The sequence below is a fragment of the Podarcis filfolensis genome (genome assembly GCF_964270895.1).
Source record: "Podarcis filfolensis genome assembly, chromosome: 5".
In the NCBI taxonomy this organism is placed as follows: Eukaryota; Metazoa; Chordata; class Lepidosauria; order Squamata; family Lacertidae; genus Podarcis; species Podarcis filfolensis.
This window is the reverse complement of record NC_139608.1, coordinates 88,997,191-89,015,850: the sequence shown is the minus strand read 5'-3', so window position 1 is coordinate 89,015,850 and position 18,660 is coordinate 88,997,191. Positions and strand designations below refer to the sequence as shown.

The following is an 18,660-nucleotide window of genomic DNA, read 5'->3' as shown; positions in this document are numbered from 1 at the left end:
TCTCCTCTGTTTTTTATTTTATTTTTTTTAAAAAAACCCTTCCCCTGCATTTCATCTTTTCCTGTGCGTCCCTTGTGCCGTCCTCCTTGCATTTCAGGACTTGACTGAACTGAGAAATTAATTCCTACTGCCTTTCTAATCACCAATCAGAGCAGGTTGTCTCAAAAGTCAAAATTTAGGATGTGAATTATTTAGGGGAGACAGCTTAAATCCCACATAATTTGCATCCTCGAAGAATTAAATAACAAAACCTAATTTATTTTTAGGGGCAGTTTTTCAGGTTCTTGGTGTGGTGTGTGTGTGTGTGTGTCTTTGCGTGTGCGAGGTGTGTGTGCGTGCATCTGTATCTTTGCATGCTGTGATGCAACTTTCCTCAACGGAACTACATTCAATCATATTCTGTGAACAGCAAATATGTTGTTTATGCCCTCTCATGGGCCTGGGTTTGATTTTGTCGTTTCTTATTTCTGCGTTGTTATTATTTTACTCCCAACTTTTGGAGCACCAAAAGGAAAAAAAATAATAATCCAAAATGTTAACCAGCACTTGATTGCAAATTGATCAGCAGATTTTAAGCCTTTTCTTTCTTTATTTTTAGTCTCCTTCCCCCTTTTTCTAGATTTGAATCAGTTGGTTTTTTTAATTGCCTTTTGTTGTCTTAAAGTAGATTCAGAATCACCAAGGCATTTTGCACCACTTGATTACATGGAGAGTCCTGAAGAATTTTCCCGCAGGCGCCACAGTGATAAAGAGGTAATTTTTCCTAAAAGATCTAGTAATACTTCTCTTCCCCTCCCCCTCCCCAAAATGAGTAGACCTTAAGCAAGATGCTCTTAAGAGGGGTCTTCTGGGTAGAATTGTTATTCGCTGCCCTAGAATTTTATTTTTGATGATTGCAGGATTATGAATATCTAAAGAATAAAATGAATTAGAGCGGAGACTATCAATTTGAAGTTAAATGACGTTGGTGAAAGTGGACAGGAATGTATAAGTACAGAGTACCAGACGAAAAGGGGGTCACTGCAGATTTTGCTTTGCCCTTTCCTACCCCTGCAATCCAGTGCATGTCTACTTGGATGTAAGTTCCATTATGTTCAATGGGACTTGTTTCCAGGTAAAAGCACCTGCTTAGGAGTAGGGATGGAAGGACCTGTGAATTTCTGTTCTCTCAGTTTCCCCCCCAAACTCATATTCAGTCATCCATATTTGTGAAGCAATTTGCAATTAAAAGGAAAAAAATATTATCATGAAAATTCTTCAGCGTTTTAGTGTGATTTTCTCCAAATAATACATTCTTGAATGCAGTTTTGAAAGGTAAAAACAGTATCCTACCCCAGCCACCCAGTTTCCAGAAGTTCCTTTTAACTCTGCCTTGCAGGCTTGTTAAAAAGACGACAAACACGTAGTTTTGCCATTACGTGACTCGCTTTAATGTTTCTGCAAAAGTGGGCACACACAACAAATGTGAAAAGCCTCTTCAATTTTTGCTGCACATTTTGGAACACTTAGAGGAAAAGGTGAATCAATTTCTGTTTGCACTTTTCAGCATTAAGATCACCTTGGATTTGCTGGTCTTGGTTTTCTTACGGTGTGGTGTTTAAAAAGCTGGCGAATGCAATTGCATTTAGACCCGCAATGTGTTTTTCAAGCACTGACTTGGTCATTCTGCCAAGCTCAACCAGAGTTGAATCATATTATTCATCTGCTGGGCACACCTGTTGCTTTTGGGAGTGGCTGGATAACAGCCTAAGAACGTAAGAATTACCTTGCAAGATCAGACCAAAGGTCGATTGGGTTGTTTTCTCAAACCACCTGTTTTTAACAGCAGACAGCCAGGTGCCTCTGGGAAGCAAGGCTTGAAGACAACAGTTCTTCTCTTACCAGTCCCCAGCATCTGGTCTGCAGAGATATATTCTCTCTGAACACTGAGATTTAACTTAGCTATCTCTGCTAAAACCGGTTGATAAATTGCTTTCTAAATAAATGAATGGGGCCCTGCAATAAAATGTTGCAGCGTGAAGTGCTCCTGTGTAGAGCACCAGCCAACTAGACATGCCCTTTTCCAGGGACCTTGGCCACTGGATGTTTTTGTTTTGCCAATTTGGCCCTCTGTAGCCAAGCTACCGGTACATTGGAGGTGGTGGGGATTACAACGCAACTGCAGCAATAGAGTCCGCATGCTTTTGCGGCTTCGACTGCTGCTACCTCAAATGCTTTTTCTTCCCTGAATCCGGGGATTCCCTGTGCTTTGAAAATCCAAAAAGGAGAAAGAGGGAATTAAAGGAGTCACAATGGGCTCACAATCCACGTTAAGGCCCATAAATTTTGGGATCGCTTTCCTAAAACAAAATCTGGATAGCATTTGTAAGCAAAGTACATTTCTGAAGAACATGCAATCTTATTGAATATAAAGGTAAAGGACCCCTGGATGGTTAAGTCCAGTCAAAGGCAATGCGGGTGGCGCTGTGGTCTAAACCACTGAACCTCTTGAGCTTGCCAATCAGAAGGCCAGCGGTTCGAATCTGCACGATGGAGTGAGCTACCATTGCTCTGTCCCAGCTCCTGCCAACCTAGCAGTTCGAAAGCACGCCAGTGCAAGTAGATAAATAGGTACCACTGTGGCGGGAAGGTAAACAGCATTTCCGTGCGCTCTGGTTGTCCCATTGCGCCAGAAGTGGTTCAGTCATGCTGGCCACATGACCCGGGAAGCTGTCTGTGGACAAATGCTGGCTCCCTTGGCCTGAAAGCGAGATGAGCACCACAACCCCATAATTGCCTTTGACTGGACTTAACCGTTCAGAGGTCTTTTACCTTCACCTTATTGAATATATACCATTAAATATATATATATATTGTACTTGTGGAAGCCTTGTGGTCCCCCCAGTCCTTCTGACACCTCCCTCTTTTGTGCGGATGTGGCTATTTTGGCTACAGGAGGGTCCACACTTGGGGAATGAGTTTGCTTTTTAGTACAGTGTATATATGCGGGTTGTTACTGTGTGGAATGCTGACATTCTAGGTTCCAGCAGCTCTGTCCCACCCCCAACCCTGGTTTCCCCTTCCTTCCTAACAACCCACCCAACCCAAACAGTCACCTGTTTGTGGCCACCAAGCACATTCAGTCCTCACTGGGCTTTTCATACGTTTGTGTGAATGGGGATTCTGAATTTATTTTTAATTTTAATTTTTTTGCAAAACCTCGAGGCTCCCCCCGATCTGTCGATTCTTCCCTCTTGTTCATTGGTGGCGCCATTTTGGCTGCATAATCAATGGCCGTCTTGGCCTTGGCCTCAAAAACAGAAGGGAAGGTATTCCTGGTGATCACGGAATTACCCGTATTTTTTGCCCTATAAGACGCACCAGACCACAAGACGCACCTAGTTTTTGGAGGAGGAAAACAAGAAAAAAAATATTCTGAATCTCAGAAGCCAGAACAGCAAGAGGGATCGCTGCGCAGTGAAAGCAGCAATCCCTCTTGCTGCTCTGGCTTCTGAGATAGCTGCGCAGCCTGCATTCGCTCCATAAGACGCACACACATTTCCCCTTACTTTTTAGGAGGGAAAAAGTGAGTCTTATAGAGCAAAAAATACGGTATATCCTCCATGAGTTCTCCATCCTTTCTAAGCTTGTGGCCATTGCTGCAAGGATTCAGTTGTCTTGTGATCCTGCTCTCCAGACCTTAAGCTAATGTCCAGTGTGCAGCATTTAATGATGTACTGTTATTGGGGTTGGGGTGGAGGGGACGACTTTCCGTTACGTTTGTTAGTCTGCATTGGAGAGAGGTGTGTTTTTTAAAAAAAAATAAAAGAACAAACAAACAATAATAATAATAATTTGCTGGCAATTTTGAAATGCCATAAACTAAGATGATTTACTGCCCATTTTATGCAATTTCATGGCAGAAACTTTTAGAGGACCAGAGACGGCTCAGACGTGAGCAAGAGGAGGCTGACATTGCAGCTAGAAGGCACACAGGGGTCATTCCTACGCACCATCAATTTATCACTAATGAGCGGTTTGGGGACCTCCTAATTGTAGACGATACCGCAAAAAGGAGATCTGGGTCAGAGGTGTGTTATGGTTGCCTCAGTCTGCTGCTTGACCCGATTCATATTTGCCTCTCATAGCGTTGTGCTTTTAGGCCAACATTGGCTCTCCAAGAAGTGTGTTACTTTTTATTTTCCCCATCCGCGCTTGACTTAGAAACTGCTTTTTTTCGACTTTGTTAAAACGAATTAATAGCTCTGTACCGAAAGCTGTATGTACGTGTTAAAAAAGCATGCCTGCTGAGGATTGCTAGTGCACAACTTGTGATGCATGCCTTTGAAATATCCGTTAGTTTTACGGCAAAAATCAGAGGGCATTTGCTTCATCTTTTGCATCACGTAATGCTACATTCTCTCCTCGTCTCTTTGCCTTATGTTTAGAACTTCCATTGTCTTGTTGATCCTGACCATGTGATTGTCTTGTAGTGGATTAAACACTAGATGGCGATGTTCTTTCTCTCCTCTCCTTTCGTTAATATTCTTCTGGTCAGGAAAACCAAAAAACGACAACCCCAGAATATCTTGGCACATTTCATTTACAAACAGCAAAAAGAGACAAAAGGGGGAAATGGTTTTTCAATGAGTCATATTTGACAGGAGCTACGCCACCTGCATGTAGCCTTTCCGCCAGAGCAATGTTGTATTGCAATCAGTGGTCATTTACCCCTTAGCTTATATGTGACGAATGCTGGGAATTGGCTTTTTTAAAAAATAATAAAAATTAAAATAGTGATCCTTCAATACAAAAAGCATTGCCTTTGCTTAAGATGCCGACTGTGTAGTATTTATTGCTAGCAGAATTTCACAAGGAGTGTTAAAAAGCAGTTCTGAAACCGGTAAAAGCCGGTAAAAGAACCCTGAAACGTTGTTCTACTACGCTCGTCTTACACTTTGATTTAGAATGGGTATGAGTGCTGGTATAAATCTGGAGGAATGTGTGTATACAGCCCATAGGCAGTTTAAAATTGCCAACACCCCTCCTCTCTTCTCTGGATTAAAATATTATATATTATTATAGGGACGCGGGTGGTACTGTGGTCGAAACCTCTTGGGCTTGCTGATTGGAAAGTTGGCAGTTGCTCGGTCCCAGCTTCTGGTAACCTAGCAGTTCAAAAGCACGCCAGTGCAAGTAGATAAATAGGTACCGCTGTGGCAGGAAGGTAAACAGCATTTCCGTGCCCTTTGGCTTCCGTCAATGTGTCCTGTTGTGCCAGAAGTGGTTTAGTCATGCTGGCCACACGACCTGGAAAGCTGTGTGTGGACAAACGCCAGCTCCCTCAGTCTGAAAGCGAGATGAGCGCCGCAACCCCATAGTCACCTTTGACTGGACTTAACCGTCCAGGGGTCCTTTACCTTTACCGTTATATATATTATTCCCTCAGAACTATAGAAGTTATTTCAATTAAAACCTCCATTTTTTCTCCATTGGCTTCTCCCTTTTGTCTCTTTCCTGCTGATCAAACCGACAATTCATGAGCGCAGTTCAGGTGAACAGGTAGCTGCCAGGAGATGCTTCCTTGGTAAATATCCAGAGCGCCGTGTCAAGAGGGGCTCCTTGTCGTCTAGCTCCACCAAGCTTGCTGATACGCATATCAGAAGGGGATGTCACCCTAAATTCTGTGGGTTCCTGGAGCCATGTTTTTTTCAGATGCAATGTTCTGCTATGCAGAGTGGATCACAGACTGTTTTATCAAACCCTTATCACCAGCCTAGGCAAAATCTGCTTTATGTTTCCTTCCGAAACTGGCTGGAAATGATTTTTCTGAGATTTATTGCCCATGGTACCGATGTTCATTTTTGTGCATGGTCTCCGATCAGACTGGTTTTGCAGAAAAGCTGAAAAGTGAGCCCCCTCCCATTATTCACACCTTTTGCTTTTCATTTAGAGTAGAAACTGAGATTTTAGAAGCGGCTTAGTCCTGCTGGCCACATGACCCGGAAGCTGTACGTCGGCTCCCTCGGCCAATAAAGCGCGATGAGCGCCGCAACCCGAGTCGGCCGAGTCGGTCCCTTTTTATTGAGAGATTGGGATTTTCCAGCTAGACCCTTAACATCTGATCAGGACTCCCCAGTCATTTAAGATAGCAAAACATCTGAACGAACCCTTCATAGTATTTTTGCCCCCATCCCACACCTGACCTTAGCATTTCTGTGGCTGAGATTTCCATACTGTTTAAGGCCCTGTCCCAAGGAGTTGGCAATTGCTTTAAATGTGTTGTTTTTAACCCTTAGATGAGAGCTGCCAGAGCGAAGTTTGACTTTAAAGCCCAGACGCTCAAGTGAGTATACATGTATAGCTGCTTGCTTCCCTCCCCAACGATAGACTCTGGTTGTTAAACCAACAAAATGCTTCTCTGTGCTCCAGCCAATTTCTGTGCTCACTTCCAGTGATTGTTAACAAACAGAAGAGTATTGCTCTTTATCTTCCTTGTGACATTTAGGGGTGTGTTTAGGTTTTTAATGGCATAACATACAGAGGAGTTCAGGTTGGGAAAAGCTAGTACAGGGTAACAGTCTTCTTGTTTAACATTAAATTGAAGAGTTTCTCTTCCTCCACTGCTTAGAATCTGCCCTTCATGTACAACTCTAGGTAGTTTCATCTGTAAAGCGATACCCTCCAACATTTCTGCTATGAAAATAGGGAGGTCCTATTCAGTAACAGGGGGTGCGGGTGGCGCTGTGGGTTAAACCACAGAGCCTAGGACTTGCCGATCAGAAGGTTGGCGGTTCGAATCCCCGCGACAGAGTGAGCTCCCGTTGCTCGGTCCCTGCTCCTGCCAACCTAGCAGTTTGAAAGCACATCAAAGTGCAAGTAGATAAATAGGTACCGCTCCGGCGGGAAGGTAAACGGCGTTTCCGTGCGCTGCTCTGGTTCGCCAGAAGCGGCTTAGTCATGCTGGCCACATGACCCGGAAGCTGTAGGCCGGCTCCCTCGGCCAATAAAGCGAGATGAGCGCCGCAACCCCAGAGTCGGCCACGACTGGACCTAATGGTCAGGGGTCCCTTTACCTTTACCTTTATTCAGTAACAGCGACAACAAAAACGTTATAATTGATAATACTTTCATCATTTCTACCCTGCCCATCTGACTTGGGTTGCCCCAGCCACTCTGGGCAGCTTCCAACATATATAAAAGCAAAACATTAAACATTAAAAAAACTTCCCCAGACAGGGCTGCCTTCAGATGTCTTCTAAAGGTCTTATCTCCTCGGCTCGGAGTTGCGTAACTCCATACCCTCCAACATTTCTCCGATGAAAACAAGGGACGTCCTAAGGAAAAGCGGGGCATTCTGGGATCAAATCAGAAGCAGGGACGGCTTCTGTAAATCCGGGACTGTCCCTGGAAAATAGGGACACTTGGAGGCTCTGTAATGCTCTACTTTAAAAGCTATGTGACTGCAGTTGCTTCCAAGCTAGTTCTTCCCTCTGGAATTTTAATCTTTTCTCCACTGCTTTTTACCAAGTAGCCAGACAGCTTGCTTGCCAGCCCATTGTGTTCCATGGTTTCCCATGTTACCTTCCTGCAGGTTTTTCTAGACCCAATTTGTGGTGATTTTCTTCTTTTGGTTACAAAATGCAATTGCAGCACCAGCGACCCTAGCATAGCTAGTCCAAGAGGCTCTTATGGGCTCCTTTGCCCTCCAGTATTTTCTGTTTGCAGATTCAGTCCAATTTATTGCTTCTTAAAAATAGCGGGCGGGGCTTAGTGATGGAAAACCTTCATGCCAGTTTCTGATTCAGCTAGCTTCATCTAATTATTTTCATTTTTTAATGGTGAAAAAACTCTGGAGTGGAAGGGTCTTGAATATCAGGGAAAGTGATGCTGAATAATAATAAAGCGTTTTGTTAAATGCTTATGCATAATCTCCATGTTAATTCCATCTAATTGTGGAAAAACAAGTTGACTGGAGGGAGGAATTATTGAGGGAGGTTCTCTAGGTCCAGATGTGCCTCTTTCTGCTCTGCAAGAATTTGGATATGGGAAATCTCCAATAGTGCTTTCAGATAAGGGCATGCATATGCTACTTGAATTAATATTTACAAGAGATGTTAATTGTGCATTAACACATAACCTGTATGTTTTTAACAGGGAGCTCCCATTGAAGAAAGGAGATGTTGTTTACATTTATAAGCAAATTGATCAGAATTGGTTTGAAGGCGAACACCATGGCAGAGTTGGAATTTTCCCACAATCATACATAGAGGTACTTCTTTTTGTTGTGCAGATACAATGAGTCAAAGTGGTGAGACCTGGTTTGTTTAATTCAATTTATATCTCTCCCATCTTCCCAAAGGAGCAATTTCAAATAAGCCACAAGGTGGAACATTGGTGAGAAATATTTTGCGGCCACATTCATTGTTTAAAACTTCCCCGAGATGCTTGAACCATTAAAACTGCTTTACATTAACCCTTACTAGAATTATGCTTCAGATTTGTTCCAGTGTGTAACACAGAAGTTTTGATTCAGATGCAATGATAAACCACCATTGGATGTTTCTTGGGACTTACATAATTCACCCTTTCCTCATTTTTTTCATAACATTCCAAAGGGATGGTTTCCAATTGCCAAACCATGGTTTAGACATTGCATCTCAACCGAGCCAGTCAGAAATACGGTCAAGCTATCTTGCACATCCATGGGACGCGGGTGGCGCAGTGGGTTAAACCACAGAGCCTAGGGCTTGCTGATCACAAGGTCGGTGGTTCGAATCTCCACGACGGGGTGAGCTCCCGTTGCTCGGTCCCAGCTCCTGCCAACCTAGCAGTCCGAAAGCATGTCAAAGTGCAAGTAGATAAATAGGTACCGCTCCGGCGGGAAGGTAAATGGCGTTTCCATGTGCTGCTCTGGTTCACCAGAAGCGGCTTAGTCATGCTGGCCACATGACTGTACGCCGGCTCCCTCGGCCAATAAAGCGAGATGAGCGCCACAACCCCAGAGTCAGTCACAACTGGACCTAATGGTCAGGGGTCCCTTTACCTTTACCTATCTTGCACATCCACATCTAACCTGGTATTGGAATCCAATGACTGGGGTCCTCATATCTGCCTTTTGGTGTGTGTGTTTTTTTTATAGCTACTCCCTCCCACAGAAAAAGCTCAGCCTAAGAAAACATCACCAATACAAGTCCTGGAATACGGAGACGCTATTGCCAAGTTCAATTTCAATGGTGACACTCAAGTGGAAATGTCCTTCAGAAAGGTACAGGTGTCTTTGGATCATGAAAATCAGCGAGAAGGGTTTCCCCCCCGTTTCTTTCAAAGGAGGCTATTTTGTTTCCCGGCTGCCCTTGTCTCGCTCCTTTGTAGCTTGGTGACACTTAACCATGGTTAAGCAAGGCTGCTGGATTCACATGTAGTGTCAAGCCATAATTGAAAGAAACCAGGCTTTAGAGTTTGGTTTGTTGGCGAACCGTGGTTAGGGTTAACACATGCTGCGAAGCTATGTGTTTTCTCCAAGGCTGGGACGCCACATCGAGTGGCAGGAGGAGACCCGGCTCCCAAGAAGGAGCACCAGGCCTGAAGCCAGGAGCTCTTGATGGGATAAGCATTTTTGTGAGCAGGTGGACTTTGCTGCCTCTGTTCAGAAGTGTGGCGGTAGGCAGGATTGCTTGCACAACTTCATGTTATAATAATAATAATAATTTATTATTTGTACCCCGCCCATCTGGCTGGGTTTCCCCAGCCACTCTGGGCGGCTTCCACAAAGACCAAAAATACACTAATATGTCATACATTAAAAGCTTCCCTGAACAGGGCTGCCTTAAGATGTCTTCTGAATGTCAGGTAGTTGTTTATCTCTTTGACATCTGATGGGAGGGCGTTCCACAGGGCGGGCGCCACCACCAAGAAGGCCCTCTGCCTGGTTCCCTGTAGCTTTGCTTCTCGCAATGAGGGAACCGCCAGAAGGCCCTCGGCGCTGGACCTCAGCGTCCGGGCAGAACGATGGGGGTGGAGACGCTCCTTCAGGTATACTGGGCCGAGGCCGTTTAGGGCTTTAAAGGTCAACACCAACACTTTGAATTGTGCTCGGAAACGTACTGGGAGCCAATGTAGGTCTTTCAAGACCGGTGTTATGTGGTCTCGGCGGCCGCCCCCAGTCACCAGTCTAGCTGCCGCATGCTGTCACCTTCAAAGGTAGCCCCACTTAGAGCGCATTGCAGTAGTCCAAGGGGGAGATAACCAGAGCGTGCACCACATGTTCCTGTGCAGTCTCAGATCCCGGTTCCCTGATCCTGAAAGCCTTGTCCCTGAGCTGTGTTTAGGGAACCTTGAAGCTCCTCTCCTAAGTTGGCTTGATCCTTGCTACATTGCTGGCACCCACGGGCATCTGGATTAATTCCTGCTCCTCTCCTGTTGCAGAGTTTGCATGGTCAGTCTGCTGAAGAAAAGCTTGGCTACTTCATTTAGAAGAAAGCGCACCTTGTCATTGTTCTTGGGCGAGAGCCAGGGCAGTGATCTTGCGCATACAATGGTTGCCTTTTTCACCTTGTGTTCTGCTTCATTGTTGGGTCTCAGACTGGAATTCAGCAAGTACCAACATCTGACAATAGCTTTGTGGCTATTCCTGGAATCCTTCCCTCTTGTTCCCCTCCCCAGTATGTTCCATTGCAGTTTGGCCACTGGTCCAGGAGTTGGGTAGCTGCAGTCATGCTCTCTATTGCCCCCTGAAAGCAAACTAGAGGGTCTGCAAATCTGATTTCAAATTGGGATCATGTGTCGAATCCCTTTTAGCCATAGCTGTCAACTTACAGATTTGAAAATAAGGGACCAGCAGCCTCGAAAATAAGGGATCAGCAGCCAAAATAAGGGATTTTCCAAGGGGCACAGGTATGTTCAACTTCTGAGCCCCTCCGAGCCAAAGGCAGAAAGCCCAGCCAGCAGCCAAATGAAGCCTCAAGCGGTGGTTCCCACAGCGCAGCAACCCGGCAAAGGGAATGCAGCAAGGGAAACCACCGTCACCTCTCCGCTGGGAAGCGCTGAGCAAAGGCGAGTCCCCAGGCAATGCGGCCGATTTGATCGGCACAAGGCATGCAAGCTCCACCCCCCCCCATCGTTCTTAGACTCCTTATTGGGTGAGCAACGCAGCCAAGCAACACAGTTGGAGCCTCCCTCCTCCTTGGCCGGCAGGGAGGGAGAGGAGCTGCTTCCTTTGAAATCCGGGAGATTTAAGGCACATCATCAATAAGGGACAGCAGCGAGACACAGCGCTGGGATAAGGGACTTTCCCGCCAAATAAGGGGCGGTTGACAGCTATGCTTTTAGCAGTTCCGTGCAAACCAAAAGCATAGGCGGATGTGCAAATTCAGCTTTCCTACCTGAGCAGCAGATCAGGAGCTTGATCTGCCCATTCATACTTTCTCCGCAGGGCGAGAGGATCACACTGATTCGACAAGTGGACGAAAACTGGTATGAAGGAAAAATCCCCAGCACTCACCGCCAAGGCATCTTCCCGGTCACATACGTGGACATTTTCAAGCAGCCTGTGCTGAAGAACACACTAGACTATGGCAGCTTGTCGTTCTGCCACTCCCCAAACCGGAGTCTGACAACATCCCCGCAGGTACCTGCTCTGAATCCAGCCTTGCGAAACCGTAAGGCGTTGCTGTTTTTTGCTAGAGAGTCCCTTCCCCTGCTAATGACTCTTGGGTAGTAAGGAGAACACATTTACCAGCGGTATATTCAAAAGATACATCTATTGCATTGCCCCGTATGCAGTGGCGTAGCGTGGGGGGTGCAGGGGGGGCCGGCCGCACCGGGCGCAACATCTGGGGGTTAGGGTTAGGGGGCGCAAATCCACGGGTTAGGGGGCGCAAATCCACGGGTTAGGGGGCGCAAATTACTTGCCTTGCCCCGGGTGCTGACAACCCACGCTACGCCACTGCCCGTATGGAGTGGGAGTTGTGGAAAGTGTTGACAATAAACTCACTGTTTAGGAAAGTTCAAATGACCTGTTTCACACGCGACACTAAATCAGGCCTTGCTCTGAGAGAGGAGATTGTGGCGGCTTTTGCTGGTTCTGCTGCTGCAAGCTAAGCATGTTGGCATAGCCCAGGTTTGTGTGTTTGCCTTGCTCCAGACAAACCATGACCCATAACGCAAGAATTGTTCTTGGTTTACTACTTGTAGTTTGGGGAAGGCAAACCATGAGTTACGGTAAATCACGGCTGTTCTCAAAGCAGCAAAGTAGCATCAGAAGCAGAGGACCAAGGCAGCCACAAGGTATTGAGGAGCCTGCACGCCCGTTTGTTTGCATTAAGCCATGGTTTGGCTTAGAGTTAGATGCAAACTGAGCCAAAGCGATTTCAGCAAGAGTGAAATAAACAGGGCCATACAATTGTACCTTAAAGGACTTTGCCTATGCATTCCTCCTTAACTCTGAGCAGGAATTGGAACTTTGCACCAATAATTCTAGTGCGGCAGAGTGTGTACATTGCTCAGAGGCAAGCACAGTTTTAGAAAATAGTTTTAGAAACGGCAAAGCCCAGAGGATAGCCTTATACTTTAAAAAAAAATAAGCAGCCATGTGGTAAAATTGGTAAGCACCCACTTCTTAATGAACCACATGCACATATTTTTAAAATAGTTCCCAAACAGCATAAGCACGGGTAGAAAGTAGTTGTACATTTACCCCTCCTGTTCCAGCTGCTCGGTATCTACCAGAGCAATGCTGACTTTGTTCCTAGAAGGGTGTTGTGTTATGTTTGGGATTTTAAGAGACGCTTCCCGAGCCACTACAGAAAATCTCCTGGAAAGCAGTTTGGCAGTGATTGAGGAACAAAAAAAGGAAACAAGCGCATGCGTGATAAGAGGGAGGCTTCCGTTCCTATGAAAATATATTGCCTGCCAAGCCTTTAGATGACAATCATGAATGCAGTTAGGCAGCTTTAGTTTTTCTGAAGACCACGAGATGGATTCCGCCTAACCGGTAGGATTGCAGCTTTAGATGAGCAGGACCAATTGGGTCAAATGAGCAACTGATTGTCACTGCAGTTCATTGTCCTGTACCACTGGCCCAAAGGAGGGCTCTTAGGAGTTGGGTTCACAGGTATCAACAGCGCCAGAGTGATCTGTTCTAGTGCTTTTATTAAAGAAGGGTGTAGACTTACAGCAAAGCAGCCTGTTGAGTCTCCTAGCTTTGCTGGACGGACACTGCACCCAAACATACATTCTATATATACACAAAGCAGCATATATTATTTTATCTAGGACTCCCCATCACTTAAGGGACACGGGTGGCGCTGTGGGTTAAACCACAGAGCCTAGGACTTGCTGATCAGGTCAGCAGTTCGAATCCCCACGGCGGGGTGAGCTCCTGTTGCTCGGTCCCAGCTCCTGCCAACCTAGCACTTCGAAAGCACATCAAAGTGCATGTAGATAAATAGGTACCGCTCCAACAGGAAGGTAAACGGTGTTTCCGTGCGCTGCTCTGGTTCGCCAGAAGCGGCTTGTTCATGCTGGCCACATGACCCGGAAGCTGTACGCTGGCTCCCTCGGCCAATAAAGCGAGATGAGCGCCGCAACCCCAGAGTCGGTCACGACTGGACCTAACGGTCAGGGGTCCCTTTACCTTTATTAAAAGGAGGGACGTGATAAGAGGTTTATAACAGTGTGGAGAAAGGGCATAGAAAGAATTCTTTCTACCTCCGTGAAAATCCTAGACTCTATGCAAAGACTAAATTGAGTGAGAGTAGATGCAGGAAAGAGAAAATGAAACGCTTTTTTACATGTAATCTCTGGAATCTGCAATCACAAGATGTGGTGGTGTGAAAGGATTTAGATGGCAAGCCTGATAACAGTTCCTTGCTCTGCTGCGGTGAGATCAGCCATGAACCCGGGCCTTCTCCAAACTACGAGTGGTAAACCAAGAACAATTTGTCTGGAGCAAGGCGAAAAACCAAGCCTGAGTTTCGGCTGGCAGGCTTAGCTCGCAGCAGCAGAACAGAGGAGGAAGGCCACCGCAACCTTCTCTTTGGGAACTGCCAGGTTGAGAGGCGCTAGGCTACCGACTGGCGGTTGCTGGGGAGGAAGAGCAAGGGATGGCTAATGCCTTTATGACTTCTGTACTTCCCGGAAACATTGTGGGAAGCTGGATGTGGAACAACAGGGAACTTTACACCTGTGCTGTTCTTAAAGTACTTAAAGACAGGGGTGCCCATGAGGCCCATGTACCTGCACTTTGACGTGCTTTCAAACTGCTAGGTTGGCAGGAGCAGGGACAGAGCAACGGGAGCTCACCCCGTCGCGGGGATTCGAACCGCCGACCTTCTGATTGGCAAGTCCTAGGCTCTGTGGTTTAACGCACAGCGCCACCCACGTCCCTGTCCCTCCTTTTAGTCACCTGCAGTTGTAAGACCCCAAATGCTCTCAAGTTTTTCTTGGGAAGGCTGACTCTGGTCATTTTGTCTGGATTTTTGTGCATCCAAGCTCTTACCATTTTTCTAGGTGGGGTGACCAATACTGTTCCAAATGTCACTACACCAGGAAGGGATTAGAATCCTGGCAGTGTTATATCCCATGGCATTTGACATTCAATATTATATTAATTACTCTCCCTTCTCCACAAGGTCCCAGGGGTGGGTTACAACAATGTAAAACACAACATAGAAAATAGTTCAAACCAATTGCAGTCGCAACCAGAGTGGGTCCTAGCTATCTATTGCCGCAGTACACAGATGTAACATTTTTCGCCACCCCAACACTTGTTCCTAGTCATCATCGGTATAGACGTGAAGCTGCAATATCCATCCCAACATGTATCACTTTACATTTCCTCACATCGAAAAAGAATAACAGGAGGACAGATGGAGGCAAAGTAGGAGTGCAGATGGCTGTTTACTCCGCCAAAAGCATTCTGAATTTAAAATCCCTCTCCAGGGACACCACACCATATATATTAAAAAAAAAACCAAAATGTAGCGAAAACTAAACTCATGAATATAATTCATAAAAGGTACAAAAGGCAGCTATAATGGGGAATGACCAAATTAATAATAATAATAATAATAATAATAATAATAATAATAATAATAATAATAATAATAATATTTATACCCCGCCCATCTGGCTGGGCTTCCCCAGCCACTCTGGGCGGCTTCCAAAAAAATATTAAAATACTGTAATACATCAAACATTAAAAGCTTCCCTAAACAGGGCTGCCTTCAGATGTCTTCTAAAAGTCTGGTAGTTGTTGTTCTCTTTGACATCTGGTGGGAGGGCGTTCCACAGGGCGGGCGCCACTACTGAGAAGGCCCTCTGCCTGGTTCCCTGTAACTTGGCTTCTCGCAGTGAGGGAACTGCCAGAAGGCCCTCGGTGCTGGACCTCAGTGTCCGGGCAGAACCATGGGGGTGGAGACGCTCCTTCAGATATACTGGACCAAGGGATTTTGATGGCCACCTTCCCATCTCATGAAATCTCACATCAGACTATATTGCTCAGGCCAGACCTCTAACCAGACTGCATTTCCTCCCCCCCCCCACCGCCCCCCATCTTTTGGCTTGTAAATATCCAAGAATTACCTCAAAGCTTTCCTCCGCCAACAAGCCGCAGTTCCGTAATGCAATACGAAAAGAACACGAGAAATCAGGAAAGGGGCACTAGCATTATAACCAGTAAAAAAAAATGCAATATAAACACGATGTCTGAATGCAGCCTGTGTAATTCTGTTGAACGAACAGTAACCGTTATAAACTTCATGTGAAAGAAATGTTAAATTTTGATATAGGGCAAGACGTGCTGAATCTTACCACCACTGCCTGCGTGTCTTTCCTCCCCCGAAAATCAGTATCTTTAGCTATTTTTCTCATGGTGGCACCCCAATACCATAAGTAACATCTGGCACAGCTAAATTAACACAATTTCAGGGATCATGAGCGGCAAAAGAATTCCGCCTTCCTCCCACCCCACCCATACTGGATTTTTAAATCCCCCATTCCCAGCTTTTTAGGGAATTTGCAGCAGCCAGCTTGCGTCCCTCCTAGAATCATGTCTTCATGGCACCCTTATTGAACCATATACTGAAACCTGCATATATCTACCTTCATGTATCTGCAGAACTTGACACCCGCTGTCAGTAGTGCCTGTATGCTCTTGCAAACGCTTGTTTCCATTCCTCTATTTCTGAACCTTTGAAACACCCTAAATTGTCAGTGCTCAGCCATGCACTGGCTTTTCCACCTTTTTTCCATTCTTTTGCTGTACACGCTTCATTTTATATTATTATTTTTAATAACCTTTTCTTTCTTTCTTTCTTTCTTTCTTTCTTTCTTTCTTTCTTTCTTTCTCGTTCTTCCTTTCTCGTTTTCTTTTTTGTCAAGTCTCCCAGTTCTGAGCTGCTTTTCACACCAACTCCTCCACCTATGGCCCCCATGCGCCCAGCCCTGTCTCCCGAGTTGCAGGCCGTCACCTCCGAGTGGATTTCCCTCACCTTGGGGGCACCCCGTGGCCACGCTCCACCCGTCACCCCTCCATTACCACCTCTTCCCGATGCTTCTCTCTGCAACGTTGACTATCTCACCCCTTCGGCGGTGGCCAGCCCCTCGCCTTCCATCAGCCTCCATCCCTCTAACATGTCCAGTTCCTCGACCCCGACCTCTTTCGTCTCCCCGCTGCCTCCCTCCCCTTACGAGCCTCAGTCGCCCGCCCAAAACCTCAGCCTGGCGGCCCGGCAGAGCGAAGAGAAGTTTGCTAGCTCCCCTTCCCCGCAAATGAGCTTCTGCGATTCGCCTTGCAGCCCCGACAGCTTCCTCTCAGAGCTCAGCGATGCCACCGAACACCAAGGCAAGTTGCAGAAGAGCCGAGGGCCGAGCCGGAGAATGGAGAGGGAGGATTGCGTTACGGCCAACAGAAGTTGCGGTGGCATCCCTGAGATCTGTAGGGCGAGGGGCCTGTCAGAGCCGGAGAAGGCCGTTAGCTCACAAAAGAAACCTCTTCACACCATTGAGGAGAGCACGCTGTATCTGGAGCAGGGAGGTAGCCCCATGTGCAGTTATAAGCAAGTTGAACAGAGGGAAAATCAAAGCAGGGTCATCAAGGTATTTCTTCTGCATGTGTGTCCCGAAGTTAACATCGCCGTACGTTTGAGTGTTGCCTGTGTGTGCTACTGACCCGGGTTGCAGCTCTCACTAGCTCAGTGTTTTCCAGACTTGCACCTCCAGCTGTTTTGTTTTGTTTTTTTGGGACTACAACTCCCATCATCCCTTGCTAGCAGGACCAGTGGTCAGGATGATGGGAACTGTAGTCCAAACACAGCTGGAGACCTAAGTCTGGGGAACACTGTTCTAGCTGGTATATTCCTTCTAGCTTGACGGTAACTAACAACAAAACTTTGTCCCCTGAGCCGGTCGCATTGGAAGAGTCAACAGAGTGAAGATCATTTTGGGATGGGTCCCAGGTTGAGAAGTGGTTCTCATATATAGCCTAGTCCAGGGTGTTATGTACTGAAGTTCTCACCCTGGGCCAGCAGGGGGATACTGTAGATAGTTATGCAAATAAGGGATCGAAAGTGATGTTCAGTGATTGGATAGTTTTAGAAAGTTGTTACAGTAACGTTGTACTGGAGCTCTATATAAGCAGGCTGACTGAACCCTTCAGTTCAGTTCTGTCCTGGCCTGTGAATAAATAAGAGCTGTTTGGAAAATCGCTGTGTCGTCTGATATGTTTACCCACAACTTAACACTGGCGACAAAGGTGGGATGGATGGACAGCAGAGCCACCCTCTGAGCAGAGCTGAATCACTGAGCTGAAACACCGAGCGAAATCACTGAACGTCACTTTCGATCCCTTATTTGCATAACTATCTACAGTATCCCCCTGCTGGCCCAGGGTGAGAACTTCAGTACATAACACTGAGCTTTCCAAACTGTTGTGTCGTGACACATTAGTGCGTCGACTGCAGTGTGCAGCTGTGTCGTGCGAACGCTCCTGGAAAGGGGTTAGTTTGACCTTCGGTTTGCTAGTAAAGCTGAATTGCTGTGTACAGAAAGGATGCCCGTCTAAAAAGGGCGTCGCCGACATGAAAAGTTTGGAAAGCTCTGGCCTAGTCTGTTGGACGGTGGCTCTCAAAGGATGTGTCTTGAGAGCAGCTTTCCTTTCGTGATCCAAGGAATGCTGTAGGCAAAGTAGCTGTAGTCCGTGTTCCCGCAAGATGTTAGGACCCTGATCAGGTATCCCAAATGGAAAACACTCTTTAAGCTATGGTGTCATTTAGCAAAACTGATGCACTCACCCAGACAACTGCTAATGGTAATCCTGAGGGGTGGGAGTGGAGGAGTGCAGTGAAAAAGCTTCTTCTCTGGTCCTCCAGGGAAAGGGCTTCTCGATGCCTTCCTCTGCCTCCAGCATATATCTATTGCTTTTCCAGCCACCCAATTTAATTGAGGGTTTGAATCTCAGCAGAACTGGCAAGCCTATGGTACTATCAGCCAGACAGTGAAAGTACCGTATTTACTCAAGTCGAATGTGCCATCGAATCTAACGCTCACCTCAGTTTTCAGTACCTTGAAACAAAAAAAGAGAGCATTTGCCGGCGAATGTATACGTGCTGTTGAATCCAGTGCGCACCTTAATTTTCACAACATAATTTGGCCCCAAAATGGTGAGCATTAGCTTCGAGT

General features: G+C 46.2%; 1 protein-coding gene across 50 annotated transcripts in view; it reads left to right on the top strand.

Moving 5' to 3' along the window:
- Positions 1–18,660, top strand: part of SORBS1 (sorbin and SH3 domain containing 1) — a 192,319-nt gene that overhangs the window by 159,893 nt on the left and 13,766 nt on the right. For 39 of the 50 annotated variants that reach the window (XM_083615433.1, XM_083615434.1, XM_083615429.1 and 36 more), the window contains 7 exons: positions 668–753; positions 3,903–4,070; positions 6,279–6,325; positions 8,137–8,251; positions 9,122–9,247; positions 11,414–11,608; positions 16,363–17,079. In XM_083615433.1, the coding sequence (XP_083471559.1) occupies positions 668–753; positions 3,903–4,070; positions 6,279–6,325; positions 8,137–8,251; positions 9,122–9,247; positions 11,414–11,608; positions 16,363–17,079 (1,454 nt within the window). Of the gene's footprint in view, positions 1–664; positions 754–3,902; positions 4,071–6,278; positions 6,326–8,136; positions 8,252–9,121; positions 9,248–11,413; positions 11,609–16,362; positions 17,080–18,660 lie in introns of all 50 variants that reach the window. The other 11 variants (XM_083615395.1, XM_083615392.1, XM_083615404.1 and 8 more) reach the window with 3 other exon arrangements.